The sequence below is a fragment of the Pseudophryne corroboree genome, chromosome 1, assembly GCF_028390025.1.
Source record: "Pseudophryne corroboree isolate aPseCor3 chromosome 1, aPseCor3.hap2, whole genome shotgun sequence".
Classification (NCBI taxonomy): Eukaryota; Metazoa; Chordata; class Amphibia; order Anura; family Myobatrachidae; genus Pseudophryne; species Pseudophryne corroboree.
In genome coordinates, this window is record NC_086444.1 from 1065977370 (window position 1) to 1066004914 (window position 27545).

Below are 27545 nucleotides of genomic sequence, written 5' to 3' on the forward strand. Positions count from 1 at the left end.
CATGTCTGCTGAGGAAGTCTGCTTCCCAGTTGTATACACCCGGAATGAAGATTGCTGACATCACCACCGCGTGCCTTTCAGCCCAGAGGATTTTTGACACCTCTGACATGGCAGCCCTGCTCTTCGTTCCGACTTGTCAGTTTATGTAGGCCACTGTGGTCACGTTGTCCGACTGCGCCTGAACAGCCCGATCCTGTAGAAGTTGTGCTGCTTGCAGAAGGGTGTTGTATACGGCCCTTAGCTCCAGGATGTTTATTGGGAGAAGGGATTCTTGATTCGACCACCTTCCCTGAAAGGTTTCCCCCAAAGCGACTGCTCCCCAACCTCTTAGACTTGCATCTGTGGTTAAAAAGATCCAGTCCTGAATTCCAAACCTTCGGCCTTCCAGAAGGTGTGGAAGTTGTAGCCACCAGAGGAGTAAAACCCTGGCTTTCGGAGACAGGCGAATCCTTTTGTGCATGTGTAGGTGAGAGCCCGACCACTGGTCCAAGAGGTCCAGCTGAAAAGGTCGAGCATGAAACCTGCCGTACTGCAGAGCCTCGTAGGTGGCAACCATCTTCCCCAGAAGGCGGATGCACTGATGAACCGATACCCGGGTATGCTTTAAGACATCCCAGACCATTGTTTGAATCACCAATGCTTTCTCCACTGGGAGAAATACCCTCTGCACTTCCGTGTCGAGGATCATTCCCAGGAAAGACAGCCTCCTTGTCGGCTTCAAATGAGACTTTGGAAGGTTCAGGATCCAGCCGTGCTTCCTGAGCAACTGTGTCGGGAGCGTGATGGATCGCAACAACCTCTCCCTGGACGACGCCTTGATCAGGAGATCGTCCAGATATGGAATTATGTTCACCCCATTTGCGGAGAACCATCATTTCCGCCATCACCTTGGTGAAGATCCTTGGTGCTGTGGAGAGGCCAAACGGCAGAGCCTGAAACTGATAGTGATCGTCCAACAGTGCAAACCTGAGATATGCCTGATGCAGCTACCAAATGGGAATGTGGAGGTAAGCATCCTTGATGTCTAGAGACACCAGGACCTCCCCCTCCGTCAGTCCTGAGATGACAGCTCTCAGAGATTCCATCTTGAATTTGAACTCCCTGAGGTAAGGGTTCAAAGACTTTAAGTTTAAAATAGGCAATACCGAACCATCCGGTTTTGGTACCAACAAAAAGGTTCGAATAACAACCCTTGTTCCACTGCTGAGGTGGAACTGGAACAATGACCTCTGACACCACCAATTTTCTGATAGCCTCCAGAAGAATTGTTCTGTCTGCCAGCAGAGCTGGCAAGCCTGACTTGAAGAAACGGTGAGGTGGGGGATCTTGAAACTCCAGTCTGTACCCTCTGGACACTATATCCAGAACCCAGGGGTCCAGGCCAGACGACACCCAGACGTGGCTGAACTGCCGGAGTCTTGCCCTCACCTGACCCTCCTCCAGGCCTAGCTATCCACCGTCACGCGGAGGACTTAGGGGTATCAGAAGCGGGCTTCAGGGTTTGGGAACCTGCGGGAGCAGGTTTCTTTCCTTTGACACGACCACCTCTGAAGGTGTTCAAAGGCTTGTTCTTTCTAGGCCTTGCGGGCCGAAAGGACTGTGACGTGGCTGGTGTAAAAGGCTTCTTTGTAGCCGGTGCAGCTGAGGGGAGAAAAGGAGACTTACCCGCGGTAGCCGTGGCAATCCACGCATCCAGCGCCTCCCCAAAGAGAGCCTGACCTGTATAGGGTAGGCCCTCCACGCTCTTCCTGGATTCTGCGTCTGCAGACCATTGGCGTAGCCAGAGACCCCTGCAAGTCGAGACAGACATGGAGATCCCCGCAGCCATGGAACCCAGGTCCTTCATGGAATCTACCAGGAATCCTGCATATGGCGTAAAAATACATCAACGTCACCTTTATCCAGCGAAGTCGACTCCTCCTGAAGAGTGATTGACCACCTGGCAATAGCTTTTGCAATCAAAGCACAGTAGGCCATAAGATAGCCCCGGAAGCCGTGTAAATGGATTTTAGCGTAGCTTCCACCTTGCGTTTAATTCTTTGGATGCCGGGAAGGTGAGGCGGGGCTTCTTATTATCTGTTAAAAAAGTCCGCCTCCACCTGCTCAGGAGCTGTGTCAGAAAGAGGTAAAACATCCCTCACAGCTTCAATCATCAACTGCACCCCCTACCAAATGATGCTGTCCCCCTCGACACATCCCCGTCACCGGCTGCAGTGTCAGAGTCGGTGTCCGTGTCATCCTGCATAAGCATTGCAAGTGCACGTTTTTGAGAATGTACCGCAGGGGACTCCGAGGAAGCAGTATCAGACCACACAACCATAGAGGATTGTAGGATGAGTGACATGCTCAGTCCTAGCAACCCTGTCAGAAATCTGAGAAATAGTCCCCCTCAGAGAGACTAACCATTCTGGCTCTCTAGCAAGGGATCTGCGCTACAACAGTGCAATCCTGATTACATGGTATGGAGTCTTCCTGGGAAGACAAATCCTCTGCAGCATATGAAACATGTTGTCACACACACCAAACACCCCACAAACACACAGGGTATTCACTAGAGAGTTTCCCCTCAAGAATGGCAGAGAGACAGAGATTGGAGCCAACCCACATGCAGCGCTATTAGAGGTATAGGGAGACCCTAACCTGCGCTGACTGTGTCCCTTAATAGGTGACACAGCCTATACATAGCCTCCCCCCCCTTCTACAACCCCCTGGTACCGTACAGATAGCTGGAGTTGCACTGGAGGGATCTGGACATCCACTAGTAGTGATTGCAGGCAGGAAAAATGGCGCTGAACGCTGCTGGGTCCGATCTGAGAAGCTCCGCCCCTTCAATGGCGCTGTCTTTCCGCTCTTGAAGATGATACTGGCCTGAGGAATTTTGTGCTGGCTGAGATCCACGGACCCCGACAGGCTGGAATTGGTCAGTGTAGGGTACCTTGCTGGCTCAGGGCGCACCGCTGAGCCATCCGGGAGCCATCCCACCCTTACGCCGCTCTCTTCACACTGACCCCCGCTTGTAAGGGGGGACAGTGACTAACTCGCCACACTTCAGCTCATTGAGGGGGTGGCGGCTGGCTGCCGGGGTGAGCGTTCCCCTGTGGCAGGGCGCGATCTGGCCCCTCTGGAGCTCAATGTCCAGTCAGCGGAGGCAGTGGCTCAAGACTCCGCAGGACGGACACTGCTTCCCCCCTCAGTCCCTCGATGCAGGGAGGCTGCTGCCAGCAGCCTCCCTGTAAAAAAACAAACTCTACAAAAAACTTTTCTAAAGAAGCTCTGTAGAGCTCCCCTAGCTGTGACCAGCTCCTCCAGGCACATTTTCTAAACTGAGTCTGGTAGGAGGGGCATAGAGGGAGGAGCCAGCCCACACTATTAAACTCTTAAAGTGCCAATGGCTCCTGGTGGACCCATCTATACCCCATGGTACTAATATGGACCCCAGCATCCTCTAGGACGTAAGAGAAATTGTGTTTTTTCCAGGAATTGACAAATGTATATAAAATACCCTTGAATGCGGATCACAACCTTTGTGGGTGCCACCCCCAGCATAGAGAATATGGGGGTAAAGGATACTACATACTGTAGATGTGGTGGTGATGCAGGATAGACAGTTAGACACAGTAGCACCAGGTATCTTCACACTGTTTTTCACATTGCATATAGTTGAGTTATTAGTCTCTGCTTTGTATTGGTAGCCTGTTTTTGAAAGTATGCCATTCTTCTTTAGCATAGGGCTAGTAGACTCATACAAGGCAAGCAGAGGCATGTCATTGCAATGGTTTACAGTCTGATGGAAAAGGGGCAGCCTGGCTCTCTGATGGCATATAAAGGGGAATAATGAGCCTCTGATAACACATATAGCAGCATGAGTGGAGTCTGTTAGAGTGTAAGAAGCCTGAAATCATAATTAATAATTGTAACCCTACTTGGGTTTTGGCCATACCACCTGTCTGAAAAACTGAACACGATAGGTAGAAGCTAACTGGTCATTATAGACAATTTCTCCACTCTTTAGAAGGCTTCGTGCATCTCCCCTTACCATCAGATCTGGCTGACATGAGGATCTGCAGAAGCTATGGAACTACATGTCCAAGCATGCCTTCCAAACGGACATCCGGGCAGGCACAGGCTGCTTTAATATGTTGGTTAATAAGATATCCGCCCTGTTGTCTAGTAGAACTAGAGAGACAATTCTTCATAACAAAACGGCACAAGACCAGAAAAAAAGGAAGCGTAGTCATCACAAATATAGTTTATTTGTGGGTAGAATTAAATGTTTTTGGAAACAGAACTTAAGCTGCCAACATTAAATCAGGTGGTAGAACAGTCTTGGTGTCGAGGGACTTTTGTACACAATGAGAGGTTTGCACAGAAGCTTTTGCTGACAAACTGCTTTCCACGGCGACAATGTAGCAGCTTTGGAAGAAATAATCCGTTATAAAAATCAACCAAAGATTTGGTACAATTTCAAACAGCTTTGCTGGTGGAAAATAAAATCCCATATTTACACTGGAAACACATCTGTTTATAAGGCTAAAAGTACTTCTAAGGCGTGTGGAGGTATTATAGCAGCTATTGGGATAATGAGAGCATAGGGAAAGATTACAGAGTGAAATGAAGTCATCTCCGTGATTTTTGCAAGGTGTTTCTCCGATACAGCTACAGAGAGGCAGTGGACAGAAACATGCAAGTGTTTTTTTGACACAGAAGGGATGGCATTTTCCAAGCAGACCTCAGCATTTACACAGTGGCTACAACTTTGGTCCCTTATGTATACTAATGCTAACTATGGCAGGGAAATGCTGGACGTACATTAAATAACATAGCCTGTCACTTTGTTGTATTCTGCAGATGTAAAGTGTTGAGGTAGCCACGTCCATCAATCAACTCCAATCTATCCAAGGCTGTATGTACTGTCTATGATTCTACCTCATTGCTACGTCCAGGGCCGGATTTACGCTCCACCCTCCCTAATTTATTATTTTTCTTGATTGGTTATAAGCCCTCATTTGATAATAGCCAATTGGAATAATAAAGAAGCCACTATTAAGTTTTTTATTTTTAATTATGTAAATATTTACTAAGTAGGACAGCTTACAGGGGCAGTATGTGCATGTCCTTCCCGTTTACACTAATTTCAAGATGGCATACGGTACAGTACAGTAGAAATATTCTGCAGTTACTGGTACTTTTTGGGCTGAAGAGTACCAACACAAGCATCCAAGTGCTGCCCCCAGGCACGTGCCTCACGAGAAATTAACCACTGGCTACGTCAGACTATGAGGTCAATAAACTTTACTTATTGGCTGCATCCAACTGCGAGACTTCTGTTGGTTACTGGAGTGTCTGTCTTCTCACTGAGTAACTGTGCATGTACAGTAAGACCTGAAATTTGAGCATCCCTGATGCCTGCAGTACCAACATATTACACAGCATTAGTGGAGGTCTAGATAAATAAATGTTTAAGATAATAGTGCTAACTAGGCAACATAATGCCTTGCTTAATTACCTAGTTTAAAGGCTGTCTTGTGAGTGCCCTGCTTTGTATGCCAAAGTGATAAACAAAAGTGATAAAGCCCTAAGGTTTAAAAGCAAGAAGATTAACAGATTTTAAAATTGTCTCGTCCAGTTCAACATACAGCCAGCAAAATAGGATACCAATTCACAACTTATTTCATCCGTTAGTGAGGAGAGTTAATAAAAAAATTCAACATATTCAAGGCACAAAAAGGTTCTAAAAACTAAAAGAAAAAGAAAAAAAAGTTTTATTTTCGGTTTTGACAAAGTTTGTAGAACTTTTTAGGTTTTACTTTAACACCCAATTCCAGCTCAAATAGTTAAGAGCAAAAATCCAATAGAAATACACACAATTATTAATGGTTTTATTTTCCCTATATATAGAAAATTGCATGATTGCATTTCCATAATGGTATTTAGATCTTATGGGTGTTAAAAAGTAGTTCTTCAGGTTGGAGGATCCTGAAAAGGACATTTGTACTCATCTATATTAATTAATGGCAATCTAAAATTATTTTTGTAGCAAACAGTTCTGTTTATTGGCAGCAACATAGAATATCAGGCTTAGAAAGGACTACGGATAATGCATCAACACTGCTACTTCTGATGTTCATCATTATATAGAATTCAAAAACAAAAAGCCTGGTAGTTTATAAGTGACTTTACAAGTTATTAACAGCACAGTGCTTATTATGGACTGCAGAGTTACTAACAGCATGTCACTAGTTTACAGCTGGCTGCAGTGTTACTATCTGCACAACGCTTATTTATCACTGACTGAAGTTACTAATACCCTTTCACACCGCCTGAGGTGGGTCGCACCCGGGAGCTTGACACAGGTGCTTCTCAGGGTGCCTCAGGCCCCTGATCACATGATCTCCAAGTGCCCCCCGTTCACACAGAGTGAACGGGAAATGTGTCGCATCAACCCGGCTTCCCATTCACACAACACAGCGAGCAGAGTTGAACAGACTGCACAGCAACACCGGTTATGCTTGCTCATTTGCAATAACCTGTGTTTAAAGCTGGCAGTCTGAAAGGGGTATAACAGAACAGTACGGATGATAACTGGAAGCAGTTACTACCTGCATGGTGCTAGTTTATAATCAAGGAACGACTTACTAATAGCATGTTGATGGCTTATAGCTGTCTGCAGAGCTACTAACAGCACAATACTTGTTATAACTGCAAAGATACTAGCAATACAATGCTACTTCATAACCGTCTGCAGTTACTAACAGCACAGTTTAGTCTCTCCTTAATAAGTGTGCACACTAGACGATATATCGTACGATCTGGCCGATATTGTATACACACTAGGCTATGTAAACAATATGTCACGGAGGATGTGCAATTCCGCGTGTCGGCAGCAACATCCTCCTACAGCGGTCCGACGGGCGACATTGCCAGCAAGGGCAATGCTACAGAATGCAGCATGGCCTCCGCCACCCCCCCTTGCTGATGACATTGCGCTGGGTACACATTATCTGGTGAGATGTCAGTGAGAAACAAACACTGTAACCCACAATTAATATTCTATTTTTACTTTCAGAGAACATTCATTTAACCGACAAGAAAATGCATTAAGTGGTGACAAAATTGTGAAGCGTTTTGTATCATTTAAAATCATGAGAAATTTGCTTTTAAAATATCTGTATATGGTAGCATCAAGTTTTTGTAGAACATGCTGTGTTTTTACATTCTAATAAACTGGAAAGATGTCCGTTATATAGTGCACAGAAAGCACCATCACACCGCAATGGTCCACTCTGCAGACATTAAAGCCCCGTACACACGGGGAGAGATGTGTGCTGAGCAATCTATCAGTGACCGCTCAGCACACATCTCTCCCCTGCACAGTACAGCGTGATGTGTGCTGAGCGAGGGGGACGGACGCTCATTTCACCCAGCGGTGCCAATCTAGCAAGGACGATAGCGACGCGCAGGGCAACGCATCGCTATCGGGCATACACACGGAGAGAGCCGTGCTTAAGTTCTAAACAATCTAGTCAGATTGCTTAGAATTTAAAGCACTGATCTCTCCATGTGTACCCCCTTAAGGGGCCCATCTACAGTCTACTCTCAAGACAACTGCACTGTGCAAAACTGTAAATGTCACATCAATTTCTAACTACTTTCAACTTTATAACCAGCCTGTTCAGTATTTTAGTGAAAAAGTCAAGTTAATGATCACTTTAGCTTAATTTATGGCTTAAACCAATTCATAAGTGATGTTACTTGTGAATGTGAAGAATTTTATTACAGTGTTCCTAGAATTGTAAAAGATGCAAAATTATTCACTTTAAAATAAAAAAAGATAAAAAAAGAAAGAAAGAAAGAAACCTGAACACTGCCTGCTCCAACATCATTTCCTTTTCATCTCAAAATAGCCATGTGCTTTGTTCTTAACCAGGAATGCCCAAACTTCACCTAACTCCTCCCCTTGGCCTGTGCAAATGGCCTCATCTTGCTCTGTAAAGCAATGTGCTTTGTGGAAATCTAAATACCAGCACAGACCACTTTATTTGTACTTTGTGAACATAAGTTCTGGAACACACAAGAGAAGACCACAGCTAGACATTTTCTGAAGAAATCAGAACTCGCTACAGGATACACACATTGGCGAGCATGACAGGATAACTACTTGCAGCTGCCTAAAATACCCAGGAGGACCTCAGATTGATAAGCAGTTGTATACAGTGGCAATTATGCTCTCATGGATCAGAAGTGCTAAGCATTTAAGCGCGAAAGTCCAGAACTCAATAAGATACTGCTTGTTACCCTTTGTAATTACTTGCCAAAAGGTGGATTAAATGACACATTTTTGAAAAACTCTCAAGAGACTTTGGAACATATGATCAAGACAGCATATACTGTATCAGTGGTACCAAGATTACATTATACCTTCATTATAGTCCATTTCATGAGCATGATTTTTTTATTTGCTATATAGTGCAATGATATTGGAGGATAAATACAACTGACTGAGAAGGAATATTTGTAAGTGTTGTTTTAATTTTTGGTACTTAATTTCTTTAAATAAAAGTTAGGGCTTATGGCACTCATTCAGAGTTGATCGCACGCTGCCGTTTTTTCGCAGCGCAGCGATCAGGTTACTACTGTGCATGCGTATGCACCGCAATGCGCACGCGCGTCGTACGGGTACAAACAGCATTATTACTGTGCAATTCTTCTAGCGACGATTCCATTCGCACAGCCGTTCGCAAGGAGATTGACAGAAAGAGGGCGTTTATGGGTGTCAACTGACCGTTTTCTGGGAGTGGTTGGAAGAACGCAGGCATGTCCAGGCGTATGCAGGGTGGGTGTCTGACGTCAATTCCGGGACCGGACAGGCTGAAGTTATCGCAAGGGCTAAGTTAAGACCTACTCAGAAACTGCAAAAAACTTTTTCGTCCTGCCCCGCTGCACATGCGATCGCACACTCGCAAAGCGAAAATACACTCCCCCGTGGGCGGCGACTATACGTTTGCATGGCTGCAAAAAGAATGAGGGCCTATAATCGTTATAGTAGTAAGTGGCAATTTCATATAATTTAAAGAAACATAATGAAAAAACCAAATGACAAATATTTAATACACCAGCTTTAAGGGAAAGGATCATGAAAACTGCCTTTCATTTCATAGCAAGCTAGCTATTAAAGCTTTCATCTCATTGTTTCTTGAAAACAGCAAAAATAACGCAACTTTCCCAAATACCCACACAGTATGTAAACTGGCCTTGTGTAATGCAATGGTAGCGTATACTGTCTGTAGAAACATACTCAACTGGCAACCTGAGATGAAAGGACATGGTATGGTTAGGAGAGCTGCAGAACTGTAGCCGTATGGCTCCATGACATATTCACAAAACTTAATTGTTCACCTTATTTATTACCTTCCAAATAATATAAAATGGTGATGATCTCACTTACAGTAGAAATAACAACCTCAGACAAATTTACATTCTAAAAGGCAACGTCTATACTGTTTACACAAAATGTCTAATTCAGAAAACCCATCCAAGGCAGCCATTAAGGAAGCATCACAGAACACTACATACAAGGTGAGGTTCAATATTTTCTCTTCAACACTTGCCACTTTAATCATAATGTCCTAGAGCAGATACCATGTATAAGCAGTGGTGTGTAATGATTAATCCTACATGGTGCAAGCAGTTATCCTACATGGTGCAAGCAGTTCACAAGTACTGTAATCCATAACAGTCAATCAGATTTAAACATAAGTCTAGTACTAGCTACGCTAATAAAAGTAATCGCCCAATGGGTTCTGGCTTTCAGTGTCTACTGCTGGTGTTTACAACATGGGGACATTTTCTGCACAGCTAAACATGATCTAATGATGCCACCCTGTGGGAGACATCAACTTGAACACCATGCAAATGAACAAGAAAGCTGTATCAGATATTGGGGCTGATTCTGAGGCTCAATGATCTTTCACGAATGCAAATGGTAAGGTTTTGCATATAGAGCAAATGCAGAAGACAATTTTAGACATTGTTGTGTATGTCTGCCCTTTTCATAGTCCTTGGCAACATCGGGTTATCCATGAAATAGGGTGTTACAGGGCGGGAACTGGGTAATGGCAAAGTGAAAGCACAGGAAAATCACCCTGACTTCTCATGTAAGTGTTGTGGGCATGCATGAAAAGCGGTGTGTGAGTTGTGCATACGAGGAAGGGAAACCTGTCTCAGCAAACCTGTTGCACCTAGCATGGGGGTGGTGCAAATGCCTATACTAATGACCGTTGCAGCAGCCACCGTAGACCAACGGGTGGCACTGGTTTCCGCCTGCACATGTAAAATGCCCCACATTAGCTGAACAGATTAGCATGAAGCAGTAAAAATAGGATTTTGGTACTTACCAGATAAATCCTTTTCTTTGAATCCACAGGGGGCACTGGAGTACTCTTGGGATATGGACGGGGCATTAGCAGGGATAGGCACATTTAAATATTTAAATTAGTAACCCTCAACCCCCTCCATACTCCCAAGGTACCTCAGTGTTTTTTACTGAGCCAAACAGGAGCGAAAGAGAGGATGAACAATGAAGAATTACATATAACATTATAACGGACAACTATAAAGTTGACACATAACGGACAACTAAAAAGTTGACACGACAATAGATAACAATCACCTTAACATTTGAACAAGTCGGTGAGAATGTGTTACCATAAGATCCACTGAATTTACCACTAGCCAGGTGAAACTGCTCTGGGTGGGCGTCCAGTGCCCCCTGTGGATTCAAAGAAAAGGATTTATCTGGTTAGTACCAAAATCTTATTTTCTTTTTCATCCACTAAGGGTCACTGGATTACTCTTGGGACGTACCAAAGTTTCCCCCCTGGGCGGGAGAGCTGGTTGGCACCTGTAACACTAGACGGCCAAAGCTAGATGCTGATGCCGCAAACGTATCAAACTTGCAAAAGCACACAAACGTGTGCACTGATGACCATGTTGCTGCACGGCAAAACTACGTCGTAGAAGCTCCACAACCTGCTGCCCATGACATTCCCACAGAATGTGTGGAATGGGCTGAAACAGATGCAGGTGGTTGTAGACTAGCATGAAAGTAAGCCTGACTAATAGTCAGCTTAATCCAGCTTGCCAATGTCTTTTTGGAAGCTGGCCAACCTATCTTGACTGCATCATAGAGAACAATGTATCCGTTTTACGTACTGGTGATGTTCTGGCTACATAAACGCGGAGTGTGCGTACCATATCCAAAGTAGCTGGAGTTCCAGAACCTTCTGCAAAATCAGGAACTACGATTGGTTGATTGATGTGAAAGGAAGATAATACCTTTGGTAGAAAAGCGGGATTCATCCGAAGCTCCGCTCTGTCATCATGAAATACCAGATACGGTGGCTTGCATGACAAGGCACCCAATTCTGAAACACGCCTTGCCGAAGCTTAGGCTAGGAGAAACACTGTTTTCCAAGTTAGAAACTTAACATCCACTGCAAAAAATCTAAAACTACATTCAAGTCCCATGGCGCTGTAGGTGTTATAAATGGAGGTTGAACTCTGAGTACACCTTGCAGGAAAGTGTGAACTGTTGGCAAAAGGGCCAAACGTCTTTAAAGAAAATTGACAAGGCGGAGACCTGCACCTTTAGCGTAGCTAAACGAAGTCCTCCATCTAACTCCGCCTGTAAAAATAGCAAAAGCCAGGATAATTTGAAAGATGATGTCGGAAACTTCCTAGCTTCACACCAACTTATATAAGCTAGCCAAATCCTGTGATAATGAGCTGCTGTAACTGGCTTCCGAACATGTAACATAGTTGGTATAACCAACTCTGGAATGCCCTCTTGTCTTGAGAGCGGTCTCAACAGCCACCCCGTCAAAACGAAGCCGCGCTAAATCGGGGTAATGGAACAGACCCTGTTGTAACAGGTCTGGACGTAGCAGAAGTGGCCACGGATTGTCTGCGAGTAGACTGCGGAGATCCGAGAACGCTTTCCGAGGCCAATGAGGCACCACTAGTATGACAGTCGTGGATTCTCTTTTGACGCTATTGTGAGAGCATCCACTGCCACTGCCTTTGGATCTCTTGTTCTGAACACATAATGGAGTGTTTGATGATTGTGGCGAGATGCCATTAGATCCACCTGTGGGTAACCCCACTGCTGGACCAACATCTGGAACACCACTGGATGTAAAGCCCATTCTCCTGGATGAAAATCCTGACGGCTGAGATAATCGGGATCCGGTATCTAGGTCGACAAGACTTAGGTTGACAGTTTCTAGGTCGACCACTATTGGTCGACAGTAAGTATGTCGACATGGTTTCTAGATCGACAGGGACTCTAGGTCGACATGACAAAAGGTCTTTTTATTTATTTATTTTTTTTACTTTTTCATACTTTACAATCCACGTGGACTACAGTTGGGAACGGTAACCTGTGCAGAGAGCAGCAGTAGCGGAGCGAGGCGCCTTGTCCGAAGCATGGCGAGCGAAGCAAGCCAAGCGAGGGGACACAGTGCACTAATTGGGGTTCCCTGTCACTCTACGAAGAAAACGACACCTAAAAAAAATGTAATTTAAAAAACAAAACAAAACTCATGTTGACCTTTTTTCAGGTCGACCTAGAGTCCCTGTCTACCTAGAAACCATGTCGACCAATAGTGGTCGACCTAGACACTGTCGCCCTAAGTCTATTCTATCTAACATACCACACCCAAGATAATCTGCTTCCCAGTTGTCCACTCCGGGAATGAACACTGCCGACAATATCATTTGGTGATACTCGGCCCAATTCAGGATTTGAGCAACTTCCCGCATGACCATGCGACTTCGAGTCCCTCCTTGTTTGTTGATGTATGCGACTGCCGTCGCGTTGTTGACTGAACCTGAACAGTCTGAGACATGAGTATTTGAACTGCTTGACAGAGCACTGTAGATTGCCCTGAGTTCCAGGACATTTATTGACAGTAATCTTTCAGAGACCCTGAAATTGATGATGTAGGATCACTGCTCACCAACCACTGAGACTTGCGTCCGTTGTCAGAATTATCCAATTCCAGACTCCGAACAGTTTTCCAGCAGTGAGAAGCTGTACTTGGAGCCACCAGAGTAGTGATACTCTGGCCCTTGAAGACAACCGCACCATTTGATGGAATTTGTAGATGAGAGCCTGACCACTGCGCGAGAAGATCCAGTTGAAATGGACGTGAAGGAGTGCTTCGAAAGATGCCACCATCTTTTCTAACAGGCGAATGCACAAGTGCACTGAGACTGTCCGTGGTTTGAGCACTAACTGTACCAGATGCTGAATACTTTGTGTTTTCTATTCTGGCATGTAAATGCGTTGATCCACCCTATCCAGAATCATTCCTAGGAATTGAATTCTTTCACACGGAACTAGACTTGATTTCTTGAAGTTGACAATCCAACCGTGCTGAACTAGTACATTGTACGTTAGTAAGGCATGTTGAAGGAGTATTTGTTGAGACTGAGCCTTGATGAGAAGGTTGTCTAAGCACAGAACTATTATCACTCCAGGGATCTGAGATGAGCTATCATCACAGACATCACCTTTGTGAATACCCGAGGCGCTGATGAGAGACCAAACAGTAGTGCCTGAAATTGATAATGGTTTTGTTTTACTGCAAACCTTAAGTACGCCTGATGCGGTGGCCAAATCGGAATGTGTAAGTCGCATCCTTGAGATCTAGAGAAATCATGAATTCCTGTGGTTCTAAACTTGCAATCACTGACCGCAGGGATTTCATCCTGAATCTGTAGTAAGTGACGTACTGATTGAGCCCCTTTAGGTTCACTATCGGTCTGACTGAGACGTCCGACTTTGGTACTACAAAAAGATTGGAATAATAACCTTTGACCCTGTTGGTGAACTGGAACCAGAATCAAAACTGCTGAATCTACGAGAGATTGAATCGCAGTCTGAAGAACCGCTTTTTTGTCTTCCTACACAGGTAGGCCTGTCTTGAAAAACCGCATTGGTGGTAGACAATCGAACTCTATTTTGTAACCTGTGAACACTAAATTACGGATCCACCCACTTGCAGATGCCTGAAACCACACCAAGTGAAACGTCTGAGTACAGAAGACTTTGTGTCCTGACGACGGGTGTTGGTTTGTTGGAAACCACGTCTACTACTTACGGTTGTTCCTCTAGCACAGCCTCGAGAGGACTGACGTCTGAAAGATTTGAACGCCGGTCCAGCGTATTTACGCTTAGGAACCGGTGCGGGCAATGGCATGAAAACAGATTTTCCCCCAGTAGCCCGAGAAATCCATTTGTCCAATTCAGGACCAACATCTCGCCAGCGTAAGGCAACGCTTCTATTCCTCGTTTTGACTCTGCCTGCCAAGAATGCAGCCAAAGCTAGTGAGGGCGAAAGGCGAGAACAAACCTGGCCGACATCCACAGAAGTCGTACCTAAATACTCAGTAGAGTCACAGACATGATCAGCAAGAAGTATAAGCTGGTCTAAAGGGAGATCCTGTTGTGGGCCCAACTTGAGCTGTGTCGCACATGCAACGATAGCCTTGTTAACACAAACTACCACTAAAGCAGGTCTAAGCAACACGTCTACTGCTGTATACATTGACTTTAGCATAGCTTACGCTCTGACGGATCTTTAAGAGCCGTTGCAGCTGGGACTGGAATGGTTAACTTTTTGGAAAGTTTTGACACAGAGGAATCCACTGTTGGGGGATTTTCCCATTTCACTGTCAAAGACTCTGGGAACGGGTAGTTAGACAGAAACAGTCTAGGCACAGCAATGCGTTTATCTTGATGTTTCCATGCTTCTGTTAACTGTTTATTAAGAGAATCTGAATAAGGAAAACACACAGGTGTTCTGTTTTTTTTGTTAGCAAATAAAACTTCATCATTTGAAAGAGGTTCCTCAGTATCAGCAAAACTTAGAACCTGGCGTACCACCCTGATGAGATTATCAATGGTTGGGTTATCAGTATCCTCACTATCTGACTCCAGGCTTAATTCACCTTCCTCTTTCTTGTACCTCCTGAGACATAAGGTCTGGCACTTAATTGTCAGAATGCAACACCGCTGAAACCGGTAAATTATGAGCCACACTACGACTACTTTTAGGAATTGAGCTAGACCTTGACTTCTGTAAAATCTGCAAAGTCCTTGACATATCCTGAGCCCACTCTGGCAGCTCAGACAGCATTACCCTAGAATCAGACTTAGCCGCCCCACGATCTTTACTCGCAGTGGCCAGCTCTGATTTTAATTCAGACATCACACCTGCCATTATAGCCTAAGGAGGATCAGGGTTCGTATTTGGACCTGTATTTGCAAGACACACTGGAAGTTGAAGTTCCATCAGGTAACACACGGTCACAGACATTGCAGACAAGCTGCTTTTTTTATTTTTAATTAGCTTTACTCATCATTATAGAGAGTATACAGTGAAACACAAGTCCCTACAACTCAGTAAAAAATGTAACTAAAGTGTGTATAACTGAGAAATGCAGTGCACGTAGTACACACTAAAATCAGTTAAATATGTACTTCACTGAAAGCCCTACGAACACCCCTGGCCCCACCAGTGGCTGAGTGTTGTAGGCCAATCAAATTCCTGTAAAAAGAAACACGAAGTTTTGTAAAATGGTGTCCAGCCATGTGCTTTTTTTTTTTTATTTAAACACATATACAAAGGCCTCCAATAGTCCCCTGTATAATTACAATCCATGGCCATCCCCCCTTATGTGAGGACAACGCTGGATGAGGGACCTCAGGATGGGACCTCCACAATGTGCAGCTGCTGCAATCTGGAAATTGTCCCCCCTATACATTTCCCCTGAGAGTAACTCAGGGGAGCAGAGCGGACCGTGGCGGCAGCATGGTTATCTGCGGCTGGGAGAGCAGGGACACAGCGTGCGGCCAGCGGCGGCGGCCGCCCTGGAGCGTTACTCCCATTGTGAAAGGTGGGACAGATGGCCAGCGCGCAACACGTGAGCTGGGACATAGCGGGCACCAAGCGACGGCAGCATGGCTGTCCGCGGCTGGGCGATGAGAGACTGAGCAGGCACCCAGCGCGGCAGCATGGCTGTCCGCAGCTGGGACATGTGGGACTTAGCAGGCGCCCAGCAGCGGCAGCATGGCTTTCCGCGGCTGGGCGAGGAGGGACACAGCGTGCGGCTAGCGTGTATGCTGACCGCGGCCGCCCTGGATAGTCACAGTGAACAGTAACAAGCAGGAACTCCTCCACATGGCGGGGCGCCAGCAAGGTCTGACTGCCCTGCTCCTATGAACACATATACAGAGTATAACGGAGCGGCGGCAGTGTGAGCTGCCTGGTCGCTCATTACCTGGGTCAAGAGGAGGCTCTGACAAGCTCTGTCCAGCAGCTTTAGGCTGAATCAGCTACAGCTGATGAGGTCTACGGTGGGGCTCGTCTCCTGAGCGCCGACAAGCCTTGCTGCACTCAGCAGAGCCCCCAAACCCGGACCCACGCTTCTCAGTAAGCTGAAAAGAGTTTGGGGTTTGTCAAAAAGGAAAATTTTTAAAAGAAAAAAATGAAGTCTGGAGAAGACTCCGTGTGCTATCCCATGAGGCACAAAAAAAACATTAAGGTACCTTGGGAGTATGGATGGGGTGGAGGGTTACTAATTTAAATATTTAAATGTGCTTTCCCTGCCAATGCCCCGTCCATATCCCAAGAGTACTCCAGTGACCACTAGTGGATGAAAAAGAAACAGGCTTCCGCAACTTCAGCAACTTTGAATGAGACTCAGCCTTATTGTATTATAAAACTGTCCTTTCTTCCAGCATCTATTCAAAAGGGAATGAGTGCATTCCTTTTATAAAATATAAAAGCACTGCATCTCTGGGAGTGTGACGTTTCCTTGCTTATATAAGCAGACAGATCACAATTCCTTGCTTCACATACATCTTTCTGTCAATACAGAGTGTTTCTTTTCCTGAGCTTCTCTTTGGCTACATGACCAGTGTCCATCTCCTCTATAAGTACTTCAGATAGGAGCTGAATAGAAAGAAGCACACTGCCTAGTGATAAGAACGTTGGGTGGACAGGCCCCATCGCTACTTTGCAGTGACACTACATCAGTGGACACAAACCGATCCAGTGTCTAAGACCTCTATCTTTTCCTGCAATCTGTGACATCTTCTATTTGACTTCTAAAACCGTGCGCATCCTTTTTTTTCAACTGACAATCTCCTACTGTAATAAATATGACTTATAAGGAGTAGAGTTGCGAAACGTGCTTAGACCTGTGCCTACCATGAAAAAGATTCCTTTTACTATATGGTTGGCTTGATTATTTGTGGAAATCAGGGACCGTGTACAACTATAGTTGTAGTTGCTAAAAAAATTATAAAGTATACCTTCACGTATTGATTCAACCTACAGAATGCTTCTTACATGGCGCAGGTGAGTAGTTAAATACAGGATTTTTTGATGGTCAACTCTGAAATTCACCATATGCCAGGACATTTATGTATCCAGAACCAAGGTTTAGTGCACCTCATTTCTGCACCTACTCTTTGTGTATACACATTGATATGTGTAAGTAGCTGGACATGAAGAAATATTGGCTTTAAAGAATAGTACAGAAGCCAAGCATATTTTAAGAATGACCTCCGGCTTGGATATCATCCATTACGATGGTTCATGGAGGAACGACTATTTATTCATTGCTTCCTAGACATTTGTCACACTACATCCCACTCCCTCGCCAGCATGTGCAATCGTGCCAAACTCCCCTCAGTGCTCCATCTATTTAGGGGATTCCAATAACCGTGATGGAACACATTTCCCAGCAAAGTATGGAGTTATTTTGCATGAAGTGTCCCTATAAACATTAAGCAATGCTATTGTAATAGTCACAAGTTCTTACAACTGGTCTGTAAGTTAGCCTAAATTAACAAATAAGGAGTTCTAGTGTAACATGATGTCAGTGTAAATTATCTGGCAGACATGACACTTCTTTTAAACTATAAAAACAAATTTGTTGAAAACGCCTTTAATTTCACAGCTAAATTTTACCCCACTGGACTAAATAAGCAACCAATAGAGTTTACCACATGTCAGCCTAGCACTACTACTATTTACATGCCCAAAGAGCACCCCATTATAATGCCAGCCCGCACCAGCTAATACCAATATATACACATTTCACAGAGTACCTTTATTATATTCCAGTCCACCACATTGTCACAGGCACACTCTAGATTGTAGTGTCTGTACTGGGCCAGAGAGTGTCCATATTATATGCCAGTCTACTAGAGCACTCATACCATTATATACAAGTTCAGCAGAGGATATGATTATATATTAGCCGACCAAAATGTTCCCAAATGCCAACAGGAGTGGCAGGTGCTGGGGTTTTGGGTGATACTCGAAGTGCTGCTTTACACATCCAGCGACACAGCTCACATCTGGCATGATATGCTGAAGGATGGAGAACTAGTGAGGGCACTTCATAATGTTCAACCCCACTGGGTAAGCGTGGCATAGTGAGAAATATGCCACTGGCTCAGTATGGTGCAAGGGGAAAGGAGGCCGTCTTACAATGAATGAATAGAACATGCTGGGATTCGTTCTGTTATAATGCAGAAAAAATAACTCTGGATTCAACAAGATCCTAATTTCTATACCATTATATTTATTCTAGCTTAAATTAAAAATGAATACTTAATTGCTAGAACAGTGTGTAAAAATACAGAGGACCTGATATTTAAGGACTTGTTAAAATTATCCAAAATGTAGGTGGGAGAGGTACTCAAAGCTATTTATCAATATAGTATCACATTTCAGTTAGCTTAGCTTTCTTTAAACAGACATTGAGGAAAAAAACTAGGAATATAATGTGAGGGTGAAATCCATATACCTACACTAAAGACATCAACCTAGTATGTATGGAATGTAGTGTATAAAGTGTACCTACCAATAGTGCAGGCAGCCATTTTGTGGCCTAATGCAACATTCATTAAACTGCAGCCCATCAGTGACACACTTAAGTATCTGGTGCATAAAATGTCTGTCTTCACAAGTTGCAGGAGACCAATATATTTTAGGTGGCAGGGGATCACATTATTTCTTCATTAGGTACAGGACAAAGAAGGACAATAATATTAAATCCTATTTTAATAACTATTGTTCTTATTTTTCACTACCTCATTCAATAATTATTATTGCTTTAGTTTAGGAAGAGGTGGGCATATTCCTGAACACAGCGGACGGTGGTAGTTCTGCCGCAACAAGAAGGCTGAATGTTGGTCAACCTGAAGTGTTAAACTATGCAAAATACATAACACTTCTTAAAATAATAAACTAACAAGAACTATACAGATCAGACATTTACAGAGCAGTACTTACAATCATTCAAACAGGAAATCAGGTTTAAGGCTAGGAATATACAGCAAGATAAAAATACTTAGCAAAAGCATGGAAGACAGGAGAGGTTACCTTGTCTGGTAGTTATGCTGAGCATGTTTGATGGATGTACAGACAAGAGAGTCATTATCTATTAAAGTGCCAGGTGCAGCACTGGTTGCCTTTGTAATACAATTGGTACACAACACATGTTTTCACAGAATGGAGCCAGTCTGCACGATAAAATTTCAAAATAGCACCTAAACTGTATGTGTTACTTACATGTAATGGAAGTCACCAGTTCGTAGGCTGAACCATGCTTTAGTGATATTACTGTAGCTCATTTTAGTATATATTGGTTCAGCCAACAAAATGGCTGCCTCCATTATGTGTAAGGGACACGTATGTTTTAATGCCAATTCCATGCATATCAATAACTGAAGGGAACCTTAAAATGAATTTGTTCACATGCACCCAGATACCTAGGCAGAAGATACCCAAAACACTCATTTTGATTTACAACTCGCATATTATCAATATTACCTTAAGACGCAGTTTTATTAAACAATTGTATCACCTGAGAGGCTCACTAAAGGAGGGAGGATAAAGGTTATTTATTGGCCTATCTGGCAGAGCAGTATTCTGACAAGCACCTGCTGCCTCTACAGTGCCAGCAGCCATTTTGTTTTCTGTAAAAACCAATTTAGGAACAGTGGATTTTTTTCATAAAGGGTCAATTTATGGCTCATGCCTCATTGGTGTCGCTAGTTCCTATTGGACTGATAGGCTGACCAGCACATAAAGTATCTGCCTCCGATGTTTGTAAGTAACACGTGCACTTTAACAAGATTCTTTCAAAATACAACAATCACTAACTAAAAGGTCTACAGATTGAGTGTCACTTTGTGCCACAAGAAAAAGTATACATGGTGTCATTGTGACTTCCAGATGCAAAAAAATACTAACACGATTTTCTCGTAACTAAGCCAGAGATTGGGGGAAGGGGGGGTTCAGTTTGTTCCTCAGAAAGACTAGGAAACTAGAAATATGGCAGAGGTTAATTTTTACATTACATTTCAGCATATGATCTATGAGAGAAGCATTTATGTACAAGCATATACAAAAGAAATTAAAAAAATAACAGCAATATACACAGTATCACAGTGAGGACATTGGCAAAATCACCAATCTGTAGTGTAAATACGCAATGCAATGCAATGCAGCCTGTAAAGAGGACAATGCTAAACATAAGGACGGGCCTGTCAGACAACTAGCGTGCCGGAACCCGGCCGGAGGGGTCTACTGTGCAAAAAAAGCAACATGCATTGTGATACAGACAGCAATTTACTGTATGGCTAATGGCTGACGCAAGTGTGACAACATTGACTCTTCAGCTGCAATGCATAGTGACTGTGTTATGCCACCTGTTTTTCTTTATACCATTCAACAAACTCATCCAACAATACTGGCCCTGTGGGAGACAAAGAACAGAGTATTGAGGTATCATGGAATGGAGTACAGCTATTATTTGTAAGAATTTATGTACTCACATGCGCCGTCCTCATCGTAATTGCTGAGGTCAAGGTTAATTGTGCGGCTGAATTCTAGAACATTGCACCATTGGTCCTTGTTGATAACTTTGTATTTTGATTGCTGAAGAGAAACATTTATCAAGTAGTCAGTGGTATAATGGGAGAAACACTTATACTACTGTCAGGATGTGGCTTTGCTAAAAGGAATCATGCAACCTCGAATTTTAAAAGTTCTTTCACATTCAATAGGAATTTATTAATAAATGAACCAATGGGAATTCAGCTATTTGAATTCCTATATTTGTGGTGCGAGTGACATAGAAATTCTGATTACACAAATCACACACACACAATTTTATCTGGATACATAATGAAAGACTGGTTAGTGGGTTGCAGAACTGGACAATTGTCACAGATCTGCTATTCCGGCGCTAATTCTAGAAATCAAAAAATTATGTATATATATATAAATATATCAAACTATTTTTTAAAAAAGGATAAAGAGATATGTGAATAGGCAGCTGAGTAAAAGCAACTTGCTAGGTCGCTTAAGATTATATAGAACAAACAAAGAAAAAGTATACTCTGCGCCAAAAAACTATATAATACCAGTGTGCAGTCTGTCATGTATAATGATTGACTCAGTACAACTTCAATTATAAATAACCATTTTTATATTTTGGTTTGTTTAAAAGTTAGCAGCATAAGACACATACATATATAAACTTTGTAGCAATATTGCTCTCCAAATAAATAATATAAACAATAAACAATATATTATATTCTAAAAATAACTTATTGGCTCTGTTTGGTAAAGATTATATTATTAGGCACTGGCGTCCCAGTGTCAGAAAACCTGATAGTAATGAAAAAGTCCCGCAAATAGGATAATGCAGTCTCTCTGTGGATAATATATATTTTAGTTGTAATGGGTAATTATCAATGTGCTGGTTCCTGGATTGTATAGATACAGGGTCCGTTTTAAAGTAAATTGCACGTATAGAGATTGATCAAATGATATTACCGTTCCATTAGCAGAGCAGCTTCACTGATTGATGATCTTATCAGATGATTGCTCTGGTTGTTTCCATACCACGGGTAATTGACCCCACTGCGGAGGACATAGGCAGACACCCGGTAAAGATGAATAGAAAGTCGGGCCAACTTAAAGCCGCTGCGGACAGCTGTGTGCGGCACCCGCTGACACTCGCCGGCTTCTGTGATGTTAAAGGCTGACGAGACGTGATGCAGAACACTGCCGGCTTTGAGCTCCGGACCGCCGCCTCTCGGATAGCAATCTGCGGCTGGCAGTCGGCTGGAGCACCCGGTGCACAACGTGCAGATGACCGCTGTGGCTGTGTGCAGCAGTAGGTCCGTTCCACAAACAGCTGAGACCAAACAGAGACCAATGTGGAGTGGGCGTCAACGCGTTTCGTCTCCTAGGCAACCGGAGACTTCCTCAAGACGAATTTGCGGGACTTTTTCATTACTATCAGGTTTTCTGACACTGGGACGCCAGTGCCTAATAATATACTCTTTACCAAACAGAGCCAATAAGTTATTTTTAGAATATAATATATTGTTTATATTATTTATTTGGAGAGCAATATTGCTACAAAGTTTATATATGTATGTGTCTTATGCTGCTAACTTTTAAACAAACCAAAATATAAAAATGGTTATTTATAATTGAAGTTGTACTGAGTCAATCATTATACATGACAGACTGCACACTGGTATTATATAGTTTTTTGGCACATAATGAAAGACGTCTTGCATGGCAGTAGATTGCTGGGATCCTTCACCTGGCTCCAGCTGCACTTTATACAGCCAACCAGCACTCGCAGCACACCAAATCTTTCTACAAACATCTGTTCTAAGAGCACTAACCTCGCAATATTTGTGTGGGACCTTCTCCCCTCTGTCTTCAGCCCCCTCCCTTTGTTACCACTGAACATCTTAAATATAAAGGTGTACTCTTCCCCACGGCTAATATGTAGAGCTGACTAAGTTATAACGCATAACAGCATAGCACATAGGATAACAGTTACTGACCTGCCTGCAATAGTAGGTGCATTCCTACTGACGTTATAACACTGTTTTTAAACTCTTACTGCGCGCAATTAGTCTTACAATACCGGTGAGGTACAAAACATCAATATACAGAACGTTAATCATCATCACACTCACTGTCCTACCAGGTGCTGCTGTCACTAATTTTATTTGAATAACCACACCCTCTTTTTTATCTTCTCAACACAACTCTACTGCTCAAGTGTCTGAGCGTACTCTGTTACACCGAGTGCGCTCTGCAGAATCAGAATGCTATTTAAGGCAAGTAGAAGTGGTGTGAGCATTCGTTAGTTTAGCAGAGACCTGGATTCTAGAAAGCACTCCCTTAGTATAATAGGAAAAAGGCTCACCTACATTGTCAGTAGTTTTGCAAGTACAAAACATTTGAGGATGCGTTAATGTCGGGCTATATTACCATAGCAATGCACTCATTTTTAGCTTTTCATTTATCAAAGGAGTATAGAAAAAGCATATTGTCATACTGTACCTCTAGAAACTGATGAAACACAGGAAATAAGGGCCATGTTTTTCCTAATAAGAGTCCTAACATGCACTTAGCTGTAGTCATATCTAGGCTCCGCTGATCTTTTTCCTGGTGGAGTGTAAAGCACAAAGCAAAATAAAAAACCCACAGCAAACTTACAGTATAAGCAAGGCGGAAATATTTTGTAGCTGCTGCTACTGATCTCAATAAATGCCAAAATGTACTGTGTACGTGTCAAATTATGAAGCTGATTCTGAGCAAGAAGCAAAGCAAAAAAAGAAAGAAAAAAAGAAAAAGAGCCATTACCTTTGTACCTTAATTTATTATCATCATCATTAATGGTGCCGCAAGGGATCCGCAGTGCCCAGTTACAGAGTGCACAAACAAATAAGCAAAACAAGAAAACTGCGACTTACAGTTCAGGACAATATAAGTCAAGTGCAAGGTATATAAACATATCTGCATCAACAGACGACACGGAAATAAGTATCAGGGTGGCAGAAAACCAAGGAATTTGGTGCCTTGGAAGGGACTATGGAGTAGAAGATAGTTTAAGTAACAGAAGAAAAAGGCACGAGGGAAGAGGGAGCTGCTCGGGAGAGCTTACATTCTAAAGGGGAGGGGCAGATGGGTGACACTGATGGGGTAGACAGTGAGAGTGGAACAGAGGGTTGCGATGAGAGCTGCCTGGGATTGGTGAAGAAGTGAGTTTTGAGAGCCCGTTTAAAGATTTTTAGCGAGATGGAGAGTCTGATAGGGAGACGTAAAGATATCGAGCAGCATGTGAAAAATGTTGGAGGTAGGAGTGGGAGGAAGTAATCAGTAGGCAGGAGAGGCGGCATGCATTAACGGTGCGAACAGGACGGGTGGCAGTGTAAAGGGAGATAAGGTCAGAGATGTAGATGGGAGAGGAATAGGTGAGGGCTTTCTGTGAGAAGCTTGAATTGGATTCTGAAAGAGAAGGGGAGCCAGTGAAGGACTTGCAAGAGAGGGTAGGTGGACGTAGTATGTTTGGTGAGAAAGAAGAGTCTGGCTGTGGTATTACGATAGATTGGAATGGAGAAAGGCATTTGTCAGGGATGCCACATATCAGGAGATTACAGCAGTTCAGTCAAGAGGTGACCATGAGTAGATAAGTGTCTTCGTAGCATTCTATGGGAGAAAGGGTCTGATCCTAGAAATATTTTTGAGATGAAAATGGCAGGTTTGTGGGAGATGCTGAATGTGTGGTTTGAAGGAGAGGGAGGAGTCAAGGATTACTCCAAGACAGCGCACTTGGGGGCTAGAGGAGATAGTAGTGCCATCAAAAGATAATGAAATTGTGGGAGGTGAGGTTGTGCCAGAGGGTGGGAAGATGATCAGCTCAGTCTTAAACATGTTGAAACCTCTGGGACATCCAAGAAGAAGCAGCAGAGAGACAGTTTGAGATACTAGTGAGGAGAGCAGGGGAGAGGTCTTGGGAGTAAAGGTAGATCTGAGTATCATTGGCATAGAGATGATATTGTAAGTCAAAAGAGCTATTAAGCTCACCTAAAGAGAACATATAGAGAGACAACAGGAGAGGACCAAGAGCAGAACCTTTGGTGACAACAATTGTCAGTGGAAGTGGGGGGAAGTGGAATCATGAGAGGAGACAGAAGGAATGGGCAAAGAGGTAGGAGGACAGCCAGGAGCGGGCTGTATCACGCAGACCAAAGGAGTGAAGGACTTACAGAAGGAGAGGATGATTCACAGTGTCAAAAGCAGCAGAGAGGTCAAGAAGAATGAAAGGCCTTTGGATTTAGCAGCAAGGAGGTTATTGCAGACATTCGTGACGGCAGTTTAAGTGGAGTGGAGAGGACAGAAGCCAGACTGGAATGGGTCAAGCAGTGAGTGGGAGGAAAGAAAGGCAGGAAGGTGGTTGTAGACTATACAGTCAAGGAGTTTGGAGGCAAAAGGGAGGAGAGCGATTGGTTGGTAGTTGGAGAGGGTGTTAGGATAAAGGGTAGCTTTTTTTAAGAATAGGGGAGACCAGTGCATGCTTGAAGGCAAAGGGGACAGTACCTAATGGGAGGAAGAGATTAAGGAGGTGGCCAAGATGGGAACAGGCAGAAGGAGATGGGTAGCGGAGGGGATAGGGTCATGTGGTGAGGTGGAAGGGGGAGGGACAGGAACGGATGAGGCCATGACTTCCTCACTAGATACATTGGAGAAAGAGGTCAGAGTTGGTAAGAGGGATGGGAAGGGGTGGTAAGGGAATAGAGGTGGCTGGTTGCTGATGCTCTGGTGGGATGTGATGTCCTGACGTATGGAGTCAATTTTGGATGTGAAGTAATTGGCAAAGTCAAGGGCAGAGAGTGAGGAGGGGAGAGGAGGTGGGGGTGGGCAGAGAAAGGAGTTCATTGTTGCAAAAGGCACAGGGGTTCGAAGACTGGGAGGAGATGAGTTTTTTTTTTTTTAAAGTATGGCTGTTTAGTAAAGGAAAGGGCAGCACTGAATGATGAGAGCATAAGTTTTAAAGGAAGGAAGTCAGAGCATGATTTCCTCCACTGTCGCTCGGCAGTATGTGAGCATTTTTGAAGATATGGTGCATTTGGTGCCAGGGTTGGAGGTGTTGCTCTGCGAGGGTGAAAAGCGGTTGGTCAAGAGCAGAAGTAACGGATGCATTATATATGGAAGTGGCTTGTTCAGGGCGAAATAATAGGAGAGAGAAGTGAGTCGAACAGGGAGGAGAGAGAAGTGGTGTCAATAGCCTCAATGTTACGCTTAGTGATGGTAGCCTTAGGAAGTTAGGAGATAAAACAATGTAGCACTGCAGGTGGGGAAGAAAACGTGCTGGGTGATTTACATTTGGGAGGTGCGTGTACAAACTCACATGTAAATTGCAGTGCAAAACTTACTTTGTAACCTCTGCATTGTCTCCTATAGAGTATATATATGCAGCTAACGGGTGGTATGGGTTGGCTGCTTCGACCAATAAGGGGTGGGGCTAAAATTACGTGTTTCTCTTCGAAGCCCATGATATTGGCCCAGTCCCCTTCCAAGAACCCAAGATTCCTGGCACTGATCTGTCAGTCGATAGGAAGTGGGCAGGATGGGGAGGGTCGGCTACACTTCTAGAAGACTACACGCAAATTCGGGAGATACCTGGGTTTCCTAGAAAGTAAGCATATATGATGCAAAAAAAGTTGCCCAGTATTTGTGTGCTAAATGCAAAAGCAGCCAGTATTTACCCTGCACGAAAGAAGAAAAAATATTTGCACCCCTTGCAGTGCAACATGGTTTGTCCAGGTACAAAGCGGCTCAATTTTTTTTTGTTTTAGCTTTGTTCCCAACTCAGAATCATCTTAATAATACAAAATAATTTGAAAAAAAATAAAATAATAATAATAATTGTGAAAAGTGGAAGGAACCATTGCAATAATCTTTCCAAAAACAAGTTTTATTTTGAATAAAATAGTGCGTTAATGAAGCTCCAATATCCAAGCATATCTTCATAAAATATTTAATACACCCTTTCAATAGCACCAAGGTTCAAGTTTGAGGTTTAAATAGAGAGTCCAGTATTGAAAGATGAGTATATTACCATAATCTCATTTACAGATGTGTCCACTTACATCTAGCCTCCCTGCACGTTAAACAGCTATGCCGTGGCATGACTCTGTAGCGCAGAGCATCTTTTCTTGCGACTTTTCCATTAAAATGCATCTTATTTGCAAAATGATGCAAATGGAACGCACAAGCAGCTTTTGCTGATTAAAATGATATGCGTGCTACCACGGCTGTATCTGCATACAAATGCTACACTACAATGCTTTGCTAAAAAATGTTGCACTTCAGATGCAGATACAGGCACTGTCGCACAGAAAATATAGGCAAGCAACATGTAATTTTAATCAGCAGAGAATAAGACGCATGTTTGGCAAAAAAAAAGCCCAATGCTAAAGGAGTTGCATGGGACCTGTCCGCTCACTCAGGCACGGCATCTTCTGCTGTGTTGCGCATTGAGGCAAGATGTACTGTATGAGGACACATATGTAAAAAGATGAGTCCTAACAGTAGGATTGTTTTGCCAGCAAATGACAGGTATAAAATGCCAATCACCAG

The 27545-nt window shown here is 43.6% G+C and overlaps 1 protein-coding gene across 5 annotated transcripts in view; it reads right to left on the reverse strand.

Annotated features, from left to right (window-relative positions):
• Positions 1-4234: 4234 nt before the first annotated feature.
• Positions 4235-27545, reverse strand: part of DCUN1D4 (defective in cullin neddylation 1 domain containing 4) — a 155010-nt gene continuing 131699 nt past the window's right edge. For all 5 annotated transcript variants that reach the window (XM_063920949.1, XM_063920947.1, XM_063920948.1 and 2 more), the window contains 3 exons: positions 23463-23567; positions 20921-21023; positions 4235-20841 (listed from right to left, as the gene is read on the reverse strand). In XM_063920949.1, the coding sequence (XP_063777019.1) occupies positions 20786-20841; positions 20921-21023; positions 23463-23567 (264 nt within the window). In that variant the 3' untranslated portion in view covers positions 4235-20785. The remainder of the gene's footprint in view (positions 20842-20920; positions 21024-23462; positions 23568-27545) is intronic.